At 38.8% G+C, this 20,979-nt stretch overlaps 4 protein-coding genes across 5 annotated transcripts; 1 reads left to right on the top strand and 3 right to left on the bottom strand.

The window, feature by feature from the left end:
* Nucleotides 1–91: 91 nt before the first annotated feature.
* Nucleotides 92–1,585, bottom strand: LOC145701151 (uncharacterized). Its single transcript, XM_081778379.1, has 4 exons — nt 1,053–1,585; nt 425–1,014; nt 269–382; nt 92–216 (listed from the first exon to the last, which is right to left on the bottom strand). Exons 1-4 carry the CDS (start codon nt 1,583–1,585, stop codon nt 92–94), a joined length of 1,362 nt encoding a protein of 453 aa, XP_081634505.1.
* Nucleotides 1,586–4,962: 3,377 nt separating this feature from the next.
* LOC145703664 (uncharacterized) lies at nt 4,963–5,692 on the bottom strand. The gene is made up of 4 exons (XM_081781047.1): nt 5,569–5,692; nt 5,329–5,526; nt 5,186–5,288; nt 4,963–5,143 (listed from the first exon to the last, which is right to left on the bottom strand). Exons 1-4 carry the CDS (start codon nt 5,652–5,654, stop codon nt 5,012–5,014), a joined length of 519 nt encoding a protein of 172 aa, XP_081637173.1. The 5' UTR covers nt 5,655–5,692; the 3' UTR covers nt 4,963–5,011.
* Nucleotides 5,693–6,644: 952 nt separating this feature from the next.
* LOC145701150 (uncharacterized) lies at nt 6,645–9,562 on the top strand. The gene is made up of 9 exons (XM_081778377.1): nt 6,645–6,870; nt 7,085–7,481; nt 7,564–7,972; nt 8,034–8,348; nt 8,389–8,690; nt 8,807–9,098; nt 9,138–9,240; nt 9,278–9,371; nt 9,412–9,562. The coding sequence occupies exons 1-9, from the start codon at nt 6,789–6,791 to the stop codon at nt 9,560–9,562; spliced, it is 2,145 nt and encodes a 714-aa protein (XP_081634503.1). The 5' UTR covers nt 6,645–6,788.
* Nucleotides 9,563–12,959: 3,397 nt separating this feature from the next.
* LOC145703314 (uncharacterized) lies at nt 12,960–20,509 on the bottom strand. 2 transcript variants are annotated; one of them, XM_081780659.1, is made up of 11 exons: nt 20,307–20,509; nt 17,064–17,184; nt 16,578–16,695; nt 16,254–16,417; nt 16,058–16,154; nt 15,907–16,007; nt 15,496–15,629; nt 14,862–15,001; nt 14,716–14,814; nt 14,274–14,449; nt 12,960–14,104 (listed from the first exon to the last, which is right to left on the bottom strand). In XM_081780659.1, exons 2-11 carry the CDS (start codon nt 17,084–17,086, stop codon nt 13,756–13,758), a joined length of 1,401 nt encoding a protein of 466 aa, XP_081636785.1. In that variant the 5' UTR covers nt 17,087–17,184; nt 20,307–20,509; the 3' UTR covers nt 12,960–13,755. The 2 variants fall into 2 exon arrangements, with proteins under 2 accessions (XP_081636785.1, XP_081636784.1); XM_081780658.1 differs by lacking the exon at nt 20,307–20,509 and adding an exon at nt 17,706–17,866.
* Nucleotides 20,510–20,979: the final 470 nt, after the last annotated feature.

Here is a 20,979-nt window from a genome sequence, read left to right as displayed (position 1 = left end):
TTCACGTGATCGCAAGTGGCATTTTCAAGCTTTCGAGTAAGCGTTGTAATCAACAAAAACTTGTAAAACTAACATTTATTCATTATAAAAATTAGTTACTGAAACGACATCTTAGTTCTGTTTTTCTTGGTTGAATTTCAACAGCAAGCCCAAAGGAAGTGAAAGCCAAGTCGGCCTCTTGTTTGAAGATTTCTTTCGCCTGGTTCGTAAAGTAATCTTTGGTAAGGAATATTTTTAACAATAAAATAATAGTAGTAATATAATCAACCTTGAACGAATCGATCCAAGCTTTTCCCCTCTAAAGAAGCCGTCGTCCACATTGACCAATATCCTTTTCCATCATTTGTGCAGCATTGAACACAAAGATCAACATCAAGCATGACTAAAAATAATTAAATATTCCAAATTTGAAATTTATAATCACCAGGTGGTAGACCTTGACTGTATCGTATGCCATTGAAATGTCTCCACGCGTCAATTTGCCATTCCTGAATACCATGTCTTCTGAATTTCGAGTCAAGCGCTTCTTCGTCATCAATAATTGCATTAACTCTTCTTTCTTGCCACTGGTTAATTATCTCTTTGATTTCAGAAAGAGATTTTTGCGGCAATGAGCATTTCGTTGGATATTGGTCATTGAAATTTCCGTGAGAGCGGTACCGATAAGTGACGATCATTGGGTAGCCAGCTTTTATCGGGTCCGTGAATTTGGCAAATCCGACCCCCATTTCAAAGGTGTCTTTCCAAATCAACTGACTGTAATGACCCCATTTTAAGAATGTGCTTTTATCGGGCATCTTTGTTTCATGATTGAATCCTTTCAGAAAATCAGTCACTTCGCCATAAAAGCGGTCGGTTCCACCCACAGTCATTTTTGATGGAGATTTCGCATAATACTCGTAATGACAAAAATGGAGGTTTTCCCCGGCTCCTTTTCTTTCAGTAACATGGCCCATAACATTCATTTCCGCTTGCTGGTCGGCACTCGCTTGAGCTTGATCACACAACATCATGCTAGAAATCAATAAAAACAACTATGGCTCTTTAATTACCTCAACGTTAAAGATTTAGTGCCAGGATGAAACGCCCTGTAAAAATTATGACGAAAAAGCGCTTCAATATGATAGTCTTTGAAGCCTTGTGCCAAGTACATTTTTCTCACGCCAGCTGGTTCTTCAAGCGATGGATAATGATCTTTCTTTTCAACAGGAGCCTCAATTTCTGGTGTATCTCTCCTCCCGGGATTTGAAATTTGAATAAGATCCCTTGTTTCCATTCGATCAAGCTGACTGTAGTCTTCTTCTTGCAGCTTCAACGCGAGCTGGTAGTCGCCATCAATTGTTCCGTGTTTGTGGCTGTCATGAGTTTGGAGCGTTTTATTCAGTGCAGCTAATTTAAGGATTTGTGCTTCCGTCGAATCATTATTCTGGCTCTCCAGAATAAAAGGCTCGTCAGTTTGTGTCGTTTGGTCATTTTTGCTTTCATTAATCGAGGATCTCGGAGTTTCCAGAGTTCCAACATAAAGAAAGGGATTCACAACTGTCTTTTCTTCCGCTTGAAGTATTTTATCGACATCATTTATCATGTGATCCTTCGGGTCATATCCAAAAGGAAGAAAATCGTTTGGGGTGAAATGAGTGACTGGATAATTTTGAAAAGTGCTTTTGATAGGGTTTTTCTTTATAGTAGAATACCGGAGAGTGCTCAAAGCATCAAAACTCCATTCCTTGATTCTTGAGTTTGAACATCTTTGGACTGTACAATTTTTACTTTTGCCTCAATCGGGAAATTCTCTGGCAGCTCATCTGTTTGGCTTTTGGCGTTTTTGCTTGTGATCGGAACAATTTCTGTCTTTTTCTCTTGTTCTTTCGCAGCAGTTTTCTCTTTTTCTTCGGGAGCAGCGTCAAGGGAGGGTTCAACAATATTTTTAGATTCTGAACAGCCCATTTTATATTGTCTCTCTTTTTAGATCCGCCTTGACATTCGAAATATGAATTGATTTTTTTCTTGTTTCCACAATAATTTTTTACATTAGCACTATCGAAATTTCCACGTTTGCATAAAGCAAACACCCTTGCCTTGTTACCTTGTTACCAGTAGTACAAAAGCAAATAGCAAGAACTCAGAATTCCTACAGAATAGTTTTTCGCTGTTTATTTTGAAAATATTTTTCAGTCAGAGCTCTTGGTTACTGTCACGGTCAGGAAAAGGAGATTTTACGGAGAGGTTTCGGGGACAAGCGATTTTTCATCTTTTGTGGCTTGTTCCATGTCGATGGAGATTTTTTCTAGCTCGACTTTCTTGAAAAATTTGTCATTATTTTAATTCTTCTTGTCCCTACCGCGGGAATTGGTTCAGTCTGGCTTGGCAATTTTTCCTCGCAAATCGGACACGATCGTAAATCGTCTTGATCTTTTCCATTGCAAGCTGCTGAGAGCTTCAAACATGTAAGAAATGAAAATAAGTGCAGAACAAACATTTTGAATCCGTTTTCGTTGCTGCGACAATTTCCGACTTAGTCTTTCGCGCTGATCAGCTTCTTTGTTGTACTTTTCTGAAACTACAGAGATTTCATGCCGCAAATCAGACTCTTTTATCGCAAAAGTTTTGTCCGCATAATCTCGGTCGTCTTGGCATTTGTACAGGTCATCTTGAAGGCGGTCTTTTTCGAATTCGGTTGCGTTCAAATCACTTGTTTTTCCCAGAAGTCTTTCATCGCAAATGCTGAATTATAATTAATTTCAACGAGAAGCAAACTTTGGCTTACTTTTTCTCATACTGTAATTGTGTGTTTCTATCTGACTCCTCCGTATGTTTCGTCCTCCAAGTCTTTGCTTCAAACTCAACCGATCGGATCCTCAAAGCTGATTGTTTCTTCAGAGCTTCAAGCATCGCCCGACATTTCAACACATCATCCTGATTTTGATTCGATTGATTTGCTGCTTCTCGGCGATTTTGGCATGCGTAACTTCGATCGTTTCTACATCGTTCTTATTTTTTGGTGGAAAATCAGTGGCTTTGTAAAGATTAAGAGATCTCGCACCATAATTAAATTGGTCTCGATTTCGTGGTATTTGATCTTGAACTGGTGAAATTCGGTCGCTACTCGCTCAGTTTCGTTTCTTCGTTGCCTATCTTTTCTTATGAAATTCGTATAGAGAATGGTTCCGATCTTTTACCTTGATTTTGATAGATTTTAAGCTGTCGTTGAAGAGATGTGATTTCGCGTTCGGCTTGTTGGCGAATTCTGTTTGAGGATTTCGGCAAGGAAGGAGGCTTATTTTATCAAAATTTTCAACAAAAAATTTTCAGAAGATTCCCTTTTTATATCTTCGACCCTTTATTTTGCTTCGTCGACTCGAAATTCAGCTCTTGCTGATGATTGACAGCTTCCAGCCACGAAGATTTGACCTGGCATGAGTTTGCTTGAATCCTGAAGCTTTCGCAATTGCAATTTCTTTCAAAAAGCTTCTCTTTCTGTCGGCATCGATCGAGCTCATCGGTAGTGGCAATGATCTGATCACGAATGAGCTTGTTTTGGTTGATGAGGTCGCGGTTGTTTTGCTCGAATCTTTCGTTTCGAAGCTTCCAGCTGTTCAGTTCTTTTTCTCGGGAGATCGAATTTTCTTCGCATGTCATCAGAAGCCGTTTGAGTTCGAGCTCTTTGATTTGGCGTTCTCGACTGTATGAATTCATCGATGAGCTGAAGTAAAAATTCTATGAGCTGCTGTTATCAAAAGAGAAACTTAATTTATCTTTTCAAGGCACATGTGAAAGTTGAAAATATATAAAATAGATAATTATTATATTATTATGATTTTCAATGAAAATGATTTCTTTCATTGACCATAGATAAACTAACTTGGAGAATAAGATAGCTACTTCAGAATGCGTATCTGTAAAGACTCCTTACAGATCATTTTATTGAAATAACTTACCGAAAATCAGTCATATTCCTCGTCAATTTCAAATTTTCTCCAGTTAGAGCTTCCACTCTTCCTTTTGCAACCCTCAACTCTCTGTCTAGCTCTCCATTTTCAATCAACTTCTCGTAATAATCCTGTCTCGTTTCTTCCAAATCATTTTCCAGCTTTTGGATTTGCTCGATTCTTAGATTTTCTTTCTCATCAGCGAAGATTTTCGTATTATTCAACTTGATATTGATTCTTTCAATTTCTTTCTTTAGATCTTGATTTTTCTGATAAAGATTTTTTGCGAGATTCTTGAGTCGTTCGCGGCGGTAGACCATGTTTCCGAGTATGAGTTTTGCGGAATTGTCGATTTGTTTTGGCGTACTCGTTGTTGTTGTCGAAAATTTGGCTTCAGAGAAGGGATACATTGAAAATTACAAAAGGCTCTTATGATAGGAGTCTTATCAAAGATAGTCCCCTTAAATTTTCGAATCTTAATCTCAAGCCAAAACCTGGATTGTCGTAAAAACATCATTTTCAATTGTTTTCGTTGTTGTTGTTGTATCAAATGATTTATCAGTAAAAATCTCGATCGTCGATTCTCTCAATTCTGCCGTCGTCGTTTTTAAGGGTGTCTCTTCTGTAGTCAGAGAAAGCGACCACTCACTCATCGGGACAAGATTCTCTTCAATTTCTAGCTGCGCTTTGCAATTGAAAATAAAAAATATGAAAAGCTTCATCTTTTTTGGAAAAATCATGATTTTGGAAGCTGATTTCGCTTTATTTTGGACACTGCCCAGAAGGAGCGAGATATATTTATTCAAGAAGGGATGATCAATCAAATCAACAGAATCAAAATATAAGATGGAGAAACTAAAAACAATCTGATTCATTTCTTTTAAGATTTTGAGGCTTTAAAAAAAGTTACGACAAATAATTTTCTAGAGTCAACTCTATATGACATAAATTCGATAGGTATTTACGCTTTTGCTTATGGAAAATTTGGTAGAAGCTTTTCAACGCAAACATAAAACACGACAAAAGAGGAAACTATAAGCTGAATAATAGCATGTATTTTGATTCTGTTGACAAAATAAAAATTAGAATTCTGGATCAGGGTAGCAGATGACATCGTATGGAAGCCAGGAGAGCTTCTCAGCCTTGCTTGGTGGGATACAGTTGCACCAGGGCATCTCGCAAGTGCAGTCATCCCAACATTTAGAAAAGTTGAGCTTAATTACTTTTGAAGAAAATTTTAGTCAAATTTGTCGTACGGAAGCGGTATTCATGCAAATGACGTAGTCCAAGTATGCAAGCTCGCCAGAAGCAAGTCCTTCTTCGCAGGCATCAATGTCATCAAGAAGAATTGGCTCGCATCTAAAAAATGTCACTTTACATTAAAACGTGGGAATCAAACCGATTAATGCAGGTTCCGTCGGCTTCAATACAGCCATCAGCTTGAATGCACGCTTCAAACTCTTGGTTTGGACCTTCCATGCATCGGTAGTACTCTTCGGATTGATAGTCGAACTCGAAGCTGCACTTGATATCAGCGCGCATCAAGTCGCCCATGCAAGTAAAGAAGCACTCGATACTCTTGCCTTCTTTTTCAAGTCTAATAATACTGTTTGGATAAAATTCCGAAAAACTCACGTACCCGGCAGCCTGAAGTCTTGTATGAACATGGGGGTGAACGAAGACCGAGGCAGAAGCAGAGGCAAGAATTGATCCAAAAACCTTCATTTTGTTTTTTTTTTCTCTTTGAATTCTTGTGAGAAGCGTTTTGGATCATGCAAATCAACAGCTGAAATAGTTCCCAAGCATTCCAAAGTTGATAGATCTGTCTGAAGGTGTGTCTTACTTACGCAATTGCGAAATGTTCCATAAACTATTTCCGCCAATTTTAATGAGTAAAACTGCAAATGCTTTTTTATGGCACCATTATGAACTTTGTCCGTCTCATTGACCTCTTCCAGAGAAATTACCATGATTCATGGTCCATGAAGCTTTCCGTAGCGATTTTCGCTTCTGCATCAGCTTCTGTTTTTATTCATCCCGATGTTCGGACACGACTACGTGCTAACAAGTATTGTTTTCAAATAATCGTTGAATCAAATTTTAAAGCCTTGAGAACGAAAACAAATCAAACGAGTGCTTCTTGAGCTGCGTTGTCGATCTGATAAGAAAGGACATCCAATGCCAGTTCGAATTCGAGTGGGAAACTGAGGACTACTATCGATGCATGGAAGCACCCGTTCAAGAATTTGAGGAGTGCGTCCTTGCTGATGGATGTGTTGAAGCTGATGGAACCTGCATCCTCCGGTTTGTCAAAATATGAGGACTGATTTTTTAATTTTGATTTCAGATGCGCCCCCATTCTCGAGGAAGATCTCAAAGCATGTGAAGATGGCTACGAGTCTGGTGAACTAAACTACCTTGAGTTCGTTATTTGCACAAATGAAGCTTCGGTGAGAAGATGTAAAAATTAGTTGAGACGAATTTTTTGTTAAGTTCGATTTCTCAAATTGCTGGGATGTCTGCACTTGCGAAATGCCCTGGTGCAACTGTATTCCTCCAAGCTTAGAAGAAAAGAAGACCTTCGCCCCCTTTGAGGTCATCTGTTACCCAGATCAAGAATAGCTTGAAAATGCAAACTCAATAAAACTTGACATAATGTTACATTATATTTTTCCTTCTCCTCTGCGCTCTCTAAAGCAAAGCCAAGTAACTTTATGAATCGCGGTTTTCTTAGAAGCTGACGCGGCTTGGGCGGCGCTGTTTCCAGACCGCGCGGTACCCTTAGTTGAGCATAATTACTCTGGAAGCAATTCATTTCTACTTTCGATAAAGAAACGGAAAGAGAGAAAGACTTTTAATATGAAACTAGGTTTTCAGCTATTCTATTTTGTTTTTTCGCTAGAGATAAATAAATTTGCTCCAGCAACAAATCTTTTTCAGGGTAAGACAAAATGATTAAAGCATTTCAAAATCATTTACAAAATTTTCAAAAGAAAAACAAAAAGCATGCTTTTTAATTTCAATGAAAAATATTTTTTTTGCGTTCTCATAATTACGCTCCAAAAAGATCACCATCCCCGACGTCCTTTTCGAGCGGGGATTTCCTTCCAGTGTCAATAAACTTTTGCATTCCGCTTCCTTGAAAATCTTTTCAGCTAGTTCCACTAATCACTCCACGGAGCGTTTGCGTCGCGATCTTTCAACTGGTTTCACCAAAGTAAAAGGGATGAGCGGACTGACAGAAGAGCAGAAAGCCAGAATCGTCGACAGAACGAATTACTACAGATCAAAGGTGATTCCAGCCGCGAGTAACTTGAGAAGAGTCAGTTGGGATGAAGAGTTAGCTTCGGTCGCTCAGAATTATGCGGACAGATGCATTTTTCAGCACAATCCTCATCGGAAACACTCGTCATTTTCCGAACTAATCGGAGAGAATCTTCTGTTGGTTTTTCCTAACGATGGAGGGTATCTTTTCAATTCGAAAATGCTGGACATTGCTGACTATGCTGTGAAAAGCTGGTTTGATGAAAGAGCTGATTATAGTTATCACAGGCATGAGGACGAACAAAAGTTCGATATCTTAAATTTTGTCCAAATTTTACTTGAAAATCATCTGTCAAAAATCCTCGGAAAGCAAATCTTGCGCCCCGAATAAAGAATGCGGCCATTACGTCACGATGGTGAACTGGAAGGTCTACCGAATCGGATGCGGACTGACGCAATGCACCGGAACGGACAGCGTGAAGACCAATTACGAAACTGGCTTCGCCGTAAATCCCCTCATGATGGTTTGCGAGTACTCTCACTCACCCATTGTCAACTTTCCGCCTTACATCGTCGGGCCAAAATGCACCAGTTGCTTTGGATGTGGGCATTTCTCCTGCGCCGAAGAGCACATTCAGGACGATGTTAACTGTGGAGTTCTAAAGAAGCACACGAATTTGGAGTGCTCGGGCGAGTCTTGCTTTGACGGAATGTGCATAAGCCCGCTGAGAGATTTTAAATTGGTCAAAGAACTCACTGGAAGAATCATCCAAAAATCGGTAAAAGAGAATAAATAATTATTTTTGTTGTAATTATATGTAATAATTATTGCCATTCCAGGCTCTTCAGCGGACGATCGAGCCAGAAACAAAAGGCAAATTCACGTCCACGGAAGTTCTAGAGCTGCTCGACTGCGTCAACAACCTCCGCTCCAGCGTCAAGCCGCCTGCAAAAAACCTCCCTCAAATCAGCTGGTCAAACGATCTCGCTCATAAAGCATCCGAAGTGGCGGAAGCCTCTTGCAATGGAGAGATAGACTCGGTCGAGGAAATAATTGGAATGGGTCTCAACGCGAACATTGCTTTTTCAAAAATCAAGCCGAGGAGTGTTTGTTCGGCAGTGAGTTTTTGGGGCTCCGGGAAGAAAATTTACAAGGTAAAATTCCCTCTTGAATATAGAAAAAAAACTTTCTCAGTTCACGAAGAATAAAAAAGGGTCCTTTTGCAAAATGAAATCCCCGAAAAAAGTCTCTCCGAAAATCACCGCTCGGCAACAACAACTCAAAAACACCTGCAAAGACTACGCCAGACTCATTTCTGTCAACGGCTCTTCTATCGGCTGCTCCCAGCTTCAGTGCGTCAATTCAAACTCTTGGAGATTCGTCTGCGTCGTCCCTCATACTTACAGCGACTTTAAAAAGCCTTATGATAATGGAAAGTGGTGTGCTGCTTGCTCGGGAAGTTGTATAAATAGAAGATTGTGTTCTGTTCAAAATCTGTAAAGAAAATTACTTATAAAATGATTTATTCTTGTTCTTTTCATTTGTGTGCCTTGGGATGGGCGGTATCACACCTAGATGAATACTGGAAATTGTTCATTAATTCAAAAATGAGAGTCTCTTTTCTTATTTTTCAGTTTTACGGAGCTTTTGCGATTTTCGAAAATGAGATTCAGCGTCAAGATTCAGAACTTGCGGGATTAAAAGCGACAATTTTCGAAGGAAATGACCAAAACTGGAGACATAGAAGAGATTACTCAGACATCGAAAACAGCGTTGGGAATTTTCTCGACAATCTCGACTTTTTTCTCGGAAAATTCGAAATCATCAGAAATATCCTCAAAGATATCCGTTACACCTACTTCATCTTGAAGCAAGATATAATTCTAATTCAAGAGGAAATTCAGGTTCTCAGGAAAATTTACTCTTTTTGAAATTTTTTGAAGGGACTGTCGGAAAAAGTAACCGCCATCGATGTGACAAGAATTATGGACATGTGCATCAAATTCATCGACGATTTGATACTGTACTTCGACGTCATTCTTCAAGGTAAGCTTCTGTTAAGCTTGTTTCGTTAAAAATGCAGGCTGGGCCGACCTACTGGAGCCGTGGATTATCTTCGACAAAAATACAATTATGGGATATCTTAACTACATTCTTCAGCTCACCACTCTTCTCAGGTAAAATCGGGCGGAAGCAATGATTAATATTATATTCTAGCGCTTCTGCGACATTCATCGAGCTGATCGCGAGAATTCTTCAAGCAATAAATGACCCCGGATCGAGTATTCTCGATATTTTGTTGGATTTTCTTGGCGATTTCGACAGCATCGGTGAGATAATAATTCTGATAATTTATGATGATTTTTAGGTGGAATTATCGACGGACTACTTCCTCAAATTGCCCAAAATCTTGGCTGAATTACTCATTTTACTCATCTGGAAGAAAAAACTTAATAAAAAATTCTAATTTTGTCGTTTCTTTTTTTTCAAATTGTCCTTTCGGAAGTGACTTCCGAAAGATTCCACCTGCCGAATAATTTCGACCGTTGAGCTTTATTCAGCTGTATAAATGATCGTTTTTGAACGGGCATCGCTTGCGCTGACACCCAGACAAATCAAATTCTAACACTTAAAAATAACATTTCCCACGTCGATTCCAGCTTCTATTTTCTCGCGCAATCGCTGTCTTTCCAGGCTAATTTGAAATGAACAGACAGCGAAAAATATCTCAGGCGGACCGCGGAATCGTGTTTTACAAGTTAAGGTCGCGTCACGTGCTTCTGTAGTATCTCTCACGTGCTCTGCTTCGGGTTAACTCATTCCCATGTTAACTGCTAATGGAGTTCTTAGCTGAAAAAAGAAATGCAGGGCACTTGGCAGATTGTGGTTTTGAAGAATTTTCGAAAGTAAAAATTGATAAAATTCGAGAAGCCGCTTGCGGCTTCGAGCAAAAAATACGATAAAGCAGTAATCGGCTAAATTCGAATCAAAAACCTGAATCAGGGTCCCAAAAGAGGGACTAAACCAATTTACGGAAGTGAATATTTGGATAACCAATAAGATTGCTGTATTTGGTCTACCGGCCAATCAAAATCTAGATCCCCAAAAGAGAAGGTTTGAAAGGCTTGGGGCTTCGTTTTGCTGGACGCGATTTCAAATAGGAGAGATGCTGTAACTCAGATACAGGACAGTAATCTAAGATGTGATTCTTCATTTCGAAAGAAAAGTTACTCCAACGGAAGCCAGTTCATCTAGAAACAATACATGATCACTGTGGGGCAGCGTGGCGGGAGCCCAGCCAAACACAAAACATCAAAATGCTTCAAATAAATTCGGATAATCCGGGGCGTTATTGATGGACTCTGATCCCACGGCTCTCTCCGTAAAACTGTAAAAACAGCGCTGATTCAGTTTTCGCTCACTTTTCCAACGTCGGCGGCTTGTGGACCGCCAGCGAAGATAGCGGCCCGCGAGCTGCATGTAAACTACAATTGCGGTTTCTTATCGCTATAAAAACGGTCAAGGAGCACATGTTGCATCCTATCTCGACAGAACTCAATTACCTCTTCTTTGAAATTATTCATTTTTAAGCGAAACTTAAAAACAAGCTCAAAAATTTGTATTTAACGCCGGAACGCATATTTGACCCATTTTTGGGTAATAAGATTTTGCTCATCAAAAAACCCATATTATATTTGATATACGCATATAATATGACCACGCTCAAGTTATATTTTTGTAGCTTAGAGTCCGGTTATAATATATAAACCCGGATTTTTATTCTCTTTATGCCCAAATCGCGACAATATTCGGTTAAAAAATGGTCAAAAATTGGCAAAAATAGCCATGCGTTCCGGGGTTAAAAGAACAAACGTCCTTGGCCAAGAAGGAAAAAAAATTCTCCTCAATTTTAAATGTTTCTTTGGCGGAAGCGTTTGTGATACATTATTCCGCAAAGCGGAAGCTCTTCTTGACATTTCTTGACAAAGCCGACTTCAATTTCAAATTTCGTTTTTCGTTTTTCATTTTTTAATATTTGAACTTGCGCAGAACAGCCACGCTGCATGGTCGATCACTTTTGAATGCCCCTTGTCTGAGAGGTCGAGCGGGCCATTTATCACTGCCGCGAACAAGAATGGGAAACTCAATCCGAATCCACAAACAATGCCCTATCAATAACTTGTATTGACAGCCAGCACGTGCTCTGACCACATTCGCTCGCCGGAAAGACCATTTTTTATTTTTTTCGTGGTAAAACAACAACGCTTCTGTTTGACTTTGAAATCCAAAGGGGCGATTTTAAACTTACTGAACCGATTTGAACCGAAAATTCTTGTCAAGTTCGAATGAATTCAAATCGAGAAGCCGCATGCGGCTTCGAGTCGAGAAAAAATAGCCGCGCTACGCGGCTTTTTCGGTCAATTTGCTCGAATTTACGACTTTCCTTCTTATTATATCTGTTTCTGAAAATCAAGAAAGGAAATAAAAGCCGCTCTTGCCGCGGCTATAAAATTATTATGGTAGAAGCCGCGAGCAGCTTTCTGACAATCCTGCTTGTAAATTTTTTTTTGATATTTTGCATCAAGAATGACAAAAAAAATGAGACATCGGTATTTTTTTCAAGAGTTTTATTTTCTTGTTATTCAAAGTAAGCACAGGTATTGAGTTAAATATAATATTCAAGTGTTTCAGTTTTGCGAGTATGGACAAGCCAGATCGCAGAAAAAGAACAAGAACTTTTCGATGATTTTTTTGATGAAATCTGTATTTTTTTCTCTTGCACTAAGACGAATAAAAGTTGGAAGAAGAAGAAAAAGGAGAAGAAAAAAGTTCAAAAGCTGCTGGAAAAAAGAGAAGAAAGATGAAAACAGAAAAAACGGGACTCGCAACTTGAGAACGGGAGTTTCGGAAAATTATAACACCGCTACGAATAGTGGACTGTAATTGATTTATTCTAAATGAAAAGAAAGGAGCAATAGAACAAAGAATCGAAAAGGGTTCAAAATCAATGGTTGTTGGTTTTTTTCCCGACCCGGATTTAAAACTTCCCAAAAACCAGTTTGCGAAAAGTCGGGTCGGCTCAGATCAAAAGCCAAGATACTTCTCATTGGCTCAAGCGCTCGTGGCGGCTTTTTGATTGGCTGAGAGAAGAAAAAGGGATGAAGGAAAGAGGTGGCCCTAGATTCGATGTCCTGTTTGTGGATTTGTTTGTTTTAAATGGTCTTAAATTTGTTTCAAACATGTTAAAATGTAAAACATAAGTCAGTAGTATTTTCAAAATAGAAATAACGATGAAAAGAAAAAAAACACCTTCAACCGGCAGAAAAGCCGATTCAGTACGAAAAAATATAAGAAAAAGCGCGAGCTGAAAATTTCGATCGCCGCCTGGGCGGATCGAAAACTTCCCGCAAAATTAAAAAATTGGGAAAATTTAAAATTTGATAATTGAAAATTAAAAAATCGTTGATTACAACCTTAAACAGTGAAGAGAAGAGAAAGAATCTTAAGAGCTAGCGGTGACTAAATAATAAAATTTGACTGATAAAAATAAAACGACTTCCGATCATGTGACTGAATCATGCTCGGGAGGGTTGAAAAGGGAGCCACCTTTATCAAAGATGGCCATGTTTAATTATTAAAATGAAAATTGAAAAACTAAAAAATTAAAAAAAAAAAAGAGTTTTTTTCTTGAAAAAATCTCAAATGGCCGATTTTTATTATTTCATTAATAATTTTTCAAGTCGAAAAAACCCTTTTTTACCGAAAAAAACTGATAATTTGAAATTTGGGCCTGGATGAAAAAATATAAAATTTGAGAAAAAATAACAAGAAGCGGTTTAGAATTTTCAAGGAACAATTGATCACATTGATGAAATGAAATTTAGACGGAACTAGAAAGAGCAGAGACATATTTTACGTTTTCGGAACGAATTTCTTTCTTGAAGTCATTTTGTTAAGGTGGCAGCAGCAAAATAAAGAGGGAATTTAAATTACACGATTTCAGTCTCAAGAAAAAAAGATGATGTTTTTAAGGCCCCTTCTAGGGTCTCTAGAAGCCAGAGAAAGCCACTAGAATAGCCTGCGCTACTCTAGAACTGTCTCGACTTCAATTTTTTTCTGAGAAATCATGTTTGAAAAAGGAGGATGAAATTTAAAGAATTTTGAAAATGAACTCGGTCGGAACCATTGGTAAAGGTTACTAAACTCAAATTGAAAATTGAAAATGACAAAAAAAAGTAGCAAAAAAGCAGTTTTAGTTGTATAAAAAGGCAAAGGAATGACGGTGGCTATTTCTGGACCTGGAGACGGACGATCTCGGCCACAGGCGGATTAACCGCTGCAGGGTCTCGTCTCAGGGCGGCCGGTACAAAAAAATTGAATTGAATTTTTCAAAAAAAAAAATGAATTATTTTTAAATTTTGTGAAAAGACAAATGAATTTTAGAAGGAAGGGGCGGACGGATACGGAGATGTGTATGTGTCAATAATGATGGTAAAATAAAAAAAAGGGAACTTTTTATCTAGAATTCAAGAACTTGGAGAATTTCGAGAAATTCGTGAATTAGGAATTGGAAGATTTTCCTTGCGCCGTGGGTAGTTCAACCGTGGCTGCTGGTTCCGTTGATTTTGGGCTTGATTTGGGCACGATGTTGCTGATTCTAGCGTTTCTAGCAGCCAAGTCGGGGAGCAGCATCAACGGCGAGGGCTTCCAGGCGACCAGTGCCAGACTCGCTTTTGGCGAGCTCGCTTTGGGCGTTTCTTCAGCTTCGGAAGTCTCCATTTGAGAAACTGGGCTGTTGCGCAGCTCCTCGTAATAAGTGTCTTCCTCCTTTTCAGCTGGGGGATCCAGACGGATCATTTTTGGCTTCGACCCAGAGTAAACAGTTGTGTAGTACAGCTGCTTTCGCTCGCTGAAATAAATTGTCAGTTTTATGATTTTAAAAATTTTGAGATAGAAAAAAATCGAGAAGCCGCTTGCGGCTTCGAGTGCAATTAAATTCAAGCCGCGCGGATCGCGGCTATTTTTACTTTACTCGAAGCCGCAAGCGGTTTCTCGATTTTTAAGGTCAAAAAACTTACGTTAAACGGACGTCACTCTTGAATTTGAGCTTGGTGCGTCGGCTGGTCTGCGAGAAATACATGTTGTGCTTGATCATGTCCATAATTTGCGTCTTATTTTGTCGCTCTTTGTTTTTTGCTTCATATTTGCAAGCTTCGTACACCTTTTCGCATCTATCCAGGTCCGTTTCGGAGATCTGAAAGTTCATTTTAGAAATTTCTAATTTCTTAATTTTCGAAATTCTGGCAGAATCGAAAATTGTGAAATTTAATCATTTAACCGCCGCGCGTTTTCATAAAATATAGCTGCTGCGGCAGGTGCCAAGATTAATAATCCGCAAATAATCTTTACAAATTCTGTTTGCGAATCTGTACATCGGCTCGCGCCAATGGTAAATTTTGACAAGCTGATTTTCAATTTTCAATTTTCAATTTTGAATTAATCAATTATTCAAAAAGTTACCATTAGAAAATCGATGATAAGTTGAAAGGTCTCCTTGGCGCAGGGCGAGTCGATTGTTTTGATTTCTTTTCGGACGAGCATAAGTGCCAGTAATTGATGCTAGTAAAAAGGCTATTAGTACGAGAGAGCGGCTCAAAAATTGTTACCTTGTGTTTCAAGCATTGGGTCCATTTGTGCGTCTCCGCCAGTTTATACAGTAGCCGCTCGATTGAAGCTTCAGGAATATAGGGCTGTAGCAGGGAAGTGAAGATCTTCATGAACTCGAACGCCGGCGTTGGTTCATAAGCTGAATTTTTGTTTAGCGAAGGGCTTATTTTGTCGATTCATTTATCCAATCAAATTTCCTTTTGAGAACTTTCGGCCAATCAAATAATTGAAAAACTGTCTGAATGATTTTAGATAATTTTCCAATTTTTCACAAAAAACCAGGCTTCTGATTGGATAAATTCGAGTTTTGGACAATTTGATTGGCTGATTAACTCGGTACGCAAAACTGTTACATAAGATACGGTAGATAAGATGATTAACTGTTTCTTTACAAGAGCAGCTCTGGCGACTCTTGGCTCAGCTGTATGTGCGTGAGACGCATATAAAAAACCAACAGCAGATGCTCGAGTGGCCATTCAGACATATAAAGGGAGCACCGGAGAACGCCCAACTTAAGGGCTTACTTCACCTTCGTGAGAGTGCCAGCAAGTGATTTATAGACAATAACCGTATCCCCTTTCCCCCGCTCGCGACCCGGGCCCGCTCACTTTTGCCTTGATTAATTGGACTTACCGTGGTTATTGAGAAATTTGACTATTTGCTGCTTCAGATTCTGGACGTACGAGATCTTCCGCAGCTCCTTGAACTTGTGCTGGTTGTTGTTGTCGTATAGCACATCGATCGGGTTGAGGAATTCAAGCATGTGACTACAAATTTTGTTTGAATTCAGCAAAAATAACTGTTTTAAATTATGCATGAAACGTCCAATTCTACAAAATAACACCTGATTTCGATGTTTTTTTTACCATTTTCATTTTTTTTTTTGACTTGTGGCGAAGCCGCGTCGCGGCTTCGATTAAAAGAAAGCCGCTTCGCGGCTTTTCATGATAATTTTTTCTGAACCCTGATTCAGATTCCTACACAGGGTGGCCGATTCAAAAATTTAGGTTATGATCTGTTTTAAGTTATCAATTTTATTCTTACCTTATCGCAGCAGCTTGAGTTGGGTAGCCGTACTCGACCGTGAAAAACCTTTCCCCAGCGAGTAGCAACGCGCAAATCATCAAATCATACGTCACCATTGACTAGAAAAAAAGAATTGGAAATGAACTCGGCTGAATGAAAAAATGCTTACCTTGAAGACAGTGCAAATACTGCAAGGGCTGGTTTTTCGCTTTCCGGCTTTGACTTTGAGGCACTGATAGGGGCAAATGTCACGATTCGGTTGAATTCTGAAAACAACCATCATTGCCAATGTGATTATGGTCGCCATTGATATTTAGCGAGCCGGCGTTTTTGTTCCAATTTTCTGTCTTTAAAATTGCTTGTACCTGTACTCGGTGAACATCTTGTCGAAGATGTTGATCGCCACGATTAGTGCCTGATCATCAAGCTCAAGAAAACGGCCCCAAGAGTAAACCATCGAAGTGTAGTGCTCGCGATCCGTACTTGTCACGCAGTGCAACTTTCGATCGTAATCCCGATTCGTTGCGTCCTAAAATGGAACAATTTTTAATAAGAAAAGATCAAAAAACCAAGTTAAGTTATTCAAATAGTTACTGAAGCGACGAGTCAGGCCGGAAGGCTTTTTAATTAAAATAATAAACGCGATTACATTTTGACACTAGACCCGCTCTGATCTTTTTTCAACTTACCATGTCGCTCTGATCTTCGAAAATTTCGTAGTTGGGGACATGCGATGGCTTCTCCAGGATCGTTTGCAGCCGCGCGATGTTCGTATCGATGTGATCTTGCGCTGTGCTCGCAGTCGTGCTAAAATCGAACCCGGTAAGAAATTATTGCCGTAAATCTTCAACTTTCCATCTTGATCATTACGAGTGTTATTAATTAATAGTTTGGCCACCCAGGAAGAAAAAGGTGCCTCGAAAGATTCAAAACTGAGAGTTCAAGGCGCTATGTATTAATTTAATTATCCGGCCGGTCTTAAAATTCAAGCTGCATGGAAAATAAATATAGACTTGAAACGTTATATTAAAGATGGTACTATCGATAGTAGATCATAGTTATTATTTCTTTACGTATTTTCCACTTGAAAGAGCAGCGTCATAGATTGAATCGCATTTAATTATATTTTAAATTCTAGTTTATTTATTTTTTTATTATTTTAGCAAAATTTTTACCTGTTTAAAACTCCCACAGTCATGATTTGATGTCGATTTTCTCTGTTTTTCTTCTACTGTAGACTCCCTTAGTGATAAGACTTCTTTACCAGCAGAATTCTAGCACCAGTCAGCTCATCTTCTAAAAATAGAATTTGAGACAAGTTGTCGTTGGCGTTGACTTTTCTAGGAAAAAAAGGAAAGCCGGCAAATAAAATAAAATGATTGTGCGTCTATCCCATTTTTAATGCGAGGAAAGGAAAAAGTAGAAAAATTAAATATTTGTTCAAGTGACGTTTTTACTGTAGCAGTTCCGTCACAGTTGAATAAGAACTGTAATTTACTGTCGCAAAGGTAATGTCAAGAGCTTTTACTATTAAGGGGACCCGCCAGGAAAGAAATATAATGACGAGAATTTTGGCCAAAATTTAGTCAAATTTTAGGCTCATCAGATGTCCGGTAGCATTACGATTTCAGAAAAATTGTCGGAAAAGTCGATTTTTTGTCGTATTTTTTCGGCGATTCTAGCCGACTTCCCTTTATTTTTGGCAGGAAAAGGTCTTTTTTTCCAGCAGTTTTCTCCTGATTTAGTGTAAGAAGGAAAGGTTCACCTCTATGATTTCAAAATTCAAAATTTCACACAAAAAATCTAGAAAATCAAACCTTGAAAATGAGTCTTCAAAACTTCTTATTTCTCTCTTCTTTTATAGAAAAAACTATCTTTTTGGTTTGTCTCGTGAGGTATTTGTGGACTGAAGAAAAAAATCTTTTCTCTTCGAAAAAAAAAATTGGTCTGTTTTTTTGTAGACCTGGCGAGTGAAATAGAAATTGAGAGACTGAGCGAGGGGCAGAAGATGATCTCTGCGAGCTAAGGATCGAACCACTTTTTTTCGAATTCGCGACGCGTTGAAATGAGAAAAAATGGAGGGAGCCGAGGAGCCAATTGCTCCGGCCAGGGCCATTTGTCTGTCTTGCCCGCTGCGGGCAAAAGTTTATGAGACTGAAAACATGAAACATTCGTGTTTTCTGTTTTCATGAAAATATGTTTTCACGGGTCAAACGTCCCCAATAATCGCCATACCTTAAATTCCTTGCAAAAGTTAGTATATCGACATAAAAATCCAAAAAGCGCAATTGACAATTGCTCCTGTTTTATGTCAAAATAAGTTTATAAAGCTAAATAACATGATGAAATAACGCATGAAATAAAATTACTTGCCTTGGTTTATTTCGATTATTTGAGGAACATGAAGTAGCTTGGCTCGGCAATCTGTGAAGAAAACCTGAGTCAGGTCTGGAAGAGCTGAAATAACACGGCTGTCAGGCTCATCAGGACCTGACTCAGGTTTTCTTCACAGGTTTCCGAGCCCAGCTACCTAGGTACTTGATGTTCGTCAAATAATCAAAATAAACGAAGACAAGTAATTATATTTTTTGCGTTATTTCATCATGTTATTAAATGGTTTACACGTATTTTGATATAAAACAGGAACAATTGTCAATTGTTCAAAACGAACTTTGAAGACTGATGATACCTTCACAAAATTATATCCTGAAGAAAATCTCCTTATGTTTTTCTTTTATTTTTAATTAGAATCATGTCAAATCAAAAATATAAAATATTTGAGGGAGGCATGAGATTGATTTTTCCTGGCCAATTTGACTGGTTCGTTCCCAGGATCAACCCTTTTCTTTCTTTTGTAAAACGCCGGCACTTGTAAGCCCGGCATGTTAATATTTAAGGGCGTCTACATTGTTTTCCGTCAAGTTATGAATGTTAATAAATTAGCGGCAGAGTTCCTTTATATTATTCAATAATTTCCACTCTCATTAAGATTATTGAGGATTTTTCGTTATCATGGGTAGACCCTTATTTATTCAATTCGAAAGGTTATTTTCTTTTTTTTCAGAAATTTCTTGTTGGTTCGATTTTCTTTGAACTTTTAACGAGACAAAGAGGAGTAAACATTAAAAATTATAAAAGCATTTTGCTTTCAAACTGGAAAACAAAAAAAACGAACGAGCCACTTTATTTCGGCCGGCGGCTGATCTTCGGTAGCTCCCACTTATTTGTCAAGTGCGTCGCTGGAGTACTCCCTTAATTTGATAGCACCACACAGGGCTTTATCCCTTAAGACCGAACCAGTTGATATAAAAAAAGCGAAGGGGTGAATTAATCTTGTATAAATTCCCTGAAGGCCAAAGACTACCGAAGTCCTCAGGGCGCTGGAATTAAGGTGATACCACGCATTTGGGACACCATGTTCCAGTACGTCTATTTTTGGAAGGTCATTTGGACCCAATGACCTCAAAAAAAAACTTTATTTTGAAAACTGAATTCAAACAAAAACTTAGGGCCGTAGTTCTTGTTGAGTTTTTCTTTTGAATTTATTTTTCAAAAAACTCGGTCAATTTCAATGAGTTTATTTTGGAAACAAAAAAGTTCAGCTTTCGAGAGTTTTTATCAAATAATTTTCAAACTTCTTATCAGAAAAATAACCGGCAAAAGGCAAGGTAAACTTTTTTTCTCGGGCCGCTTGGCCACTTCTAAAACTCGGCTGAGATAAGGGCTCCACTTATCTCATTTTCTCGCGACCGAAAGTTCGAAAGATTTGAAACTAAAAATCTTATTCGAAATATATTTCGATTTATTAAGTTTAGCGGAAGAAGTCGAGTTAGATTGCTGGCTGGGCTCAAGGGCTTCCCGTAGCCAATATGTGGCGCTTGTGAAGGTGCAAGTTCACGAGCTGCGCCGCCGTGTGCCGCGCATCCTGCCGACATCGACACTCTCTCTTTCTATTTTAACCAAAACAGCGATTACTCAGAACGACTCAAGCTCCTTAAAAAAAACCCTAAAACGCAACCCCCAGCAAATTTATTGCTGAGTAAATTTGTCAATCAGCGTCGGGGGTCACCTTAAAGTCAATCAATGAATTAAGGGGCTCGAGATTGGTTAAATTCGACAGATTAAAGAGCTTATTTTTAATTTTCCGAGGTGAAAAAAGGATTTACATTTAAAATCGAGGCCAATCTTCGGACCCGCTGCCCTCTTGAGCAGTTTTGCCCGGAAGGTGCCTAAAAATTTCGACATCAGTTTTGAACCCTTTTTTTTAAAGGTGCTTTCAGACAAAAGACTCCTGTAAAAAGACAAGTTCTCAGAAGAGACAAGACCTTTTCGCGTCGCATGCCGGGTTTTTTTTATTATATTTTATTGCCCCAGCTTATCCTTTTTTCTTTATGATTATTTTGTATTTTATGACTTACCGTTCTTCCGAGCTGCCTTCACAAAGCTTCCGATCTTGCTTCTCTTGATTTTATTTGTGGACTTATCCTCTTTCTTCTATCAGCAATCTGCTGATAACTCAATGTTTATAAGAAGGGAGGATGGTGTTTCTTTTTTTTTGTTCACTTAGTCAATAAGTGAGAGAGAGAGTCAAGAGAGGAGAAAGTTCGCGGGAAGACTTGCTAAGGGGAGAAAGCGCGAAAAGGGGAGAGAGAGTCTTGAGCTGAAGGCAAGGGAGAGAAAGAAAAAAAAAACTTCGCTTGCTAGAGCGGTTGCTCAGCGCCCCCTCGGAGCGCCGCTCTTTCAATCACTCGATCAGAACGCCGCGCACACTGTTGAAAAAGAGCCGACCGTAGCGTCGCAAGCCCTAGGGTAGCCAAGTTTGGAATACAACTGGGGACATGATTGATGACCGAAAGGAGGGTAATTAGGGGCGCAAGCCGAAAATGACAAATTCCACCCGCTAATCGCGGATTCTTTTCTCGCTAATTTTCTTGTTGAAAAATGGTTACTTTTTTTCGTTTGACCATTTAAAAATAAAGGATCTCCCATTGCGAAGTTTGTTTTATTTTGTATTGATCAGTGTTGGAATGAAAGGTATTTTTAATTGTTATTTTCATCGGAAAAGAATCGTTTCCAGAAATTGAACCTGAA

This window comes from Oikopleura dioica, chromosome PAR (assembly GCF_907165135.1).
Source record: "Oikopleura dioica chromosome PAR, OKI2018_I68_1.0, whole genome shotgun sequence".
NCBI lineage: Eukaryota > Metazoa > Chordata > Appendicularia > Copelata > Oikopleuridae > Oikopleura > Oikopleura dioica.
This window is presented reverse-complemented; position numbering and strand designations above follow the sequence as displayed.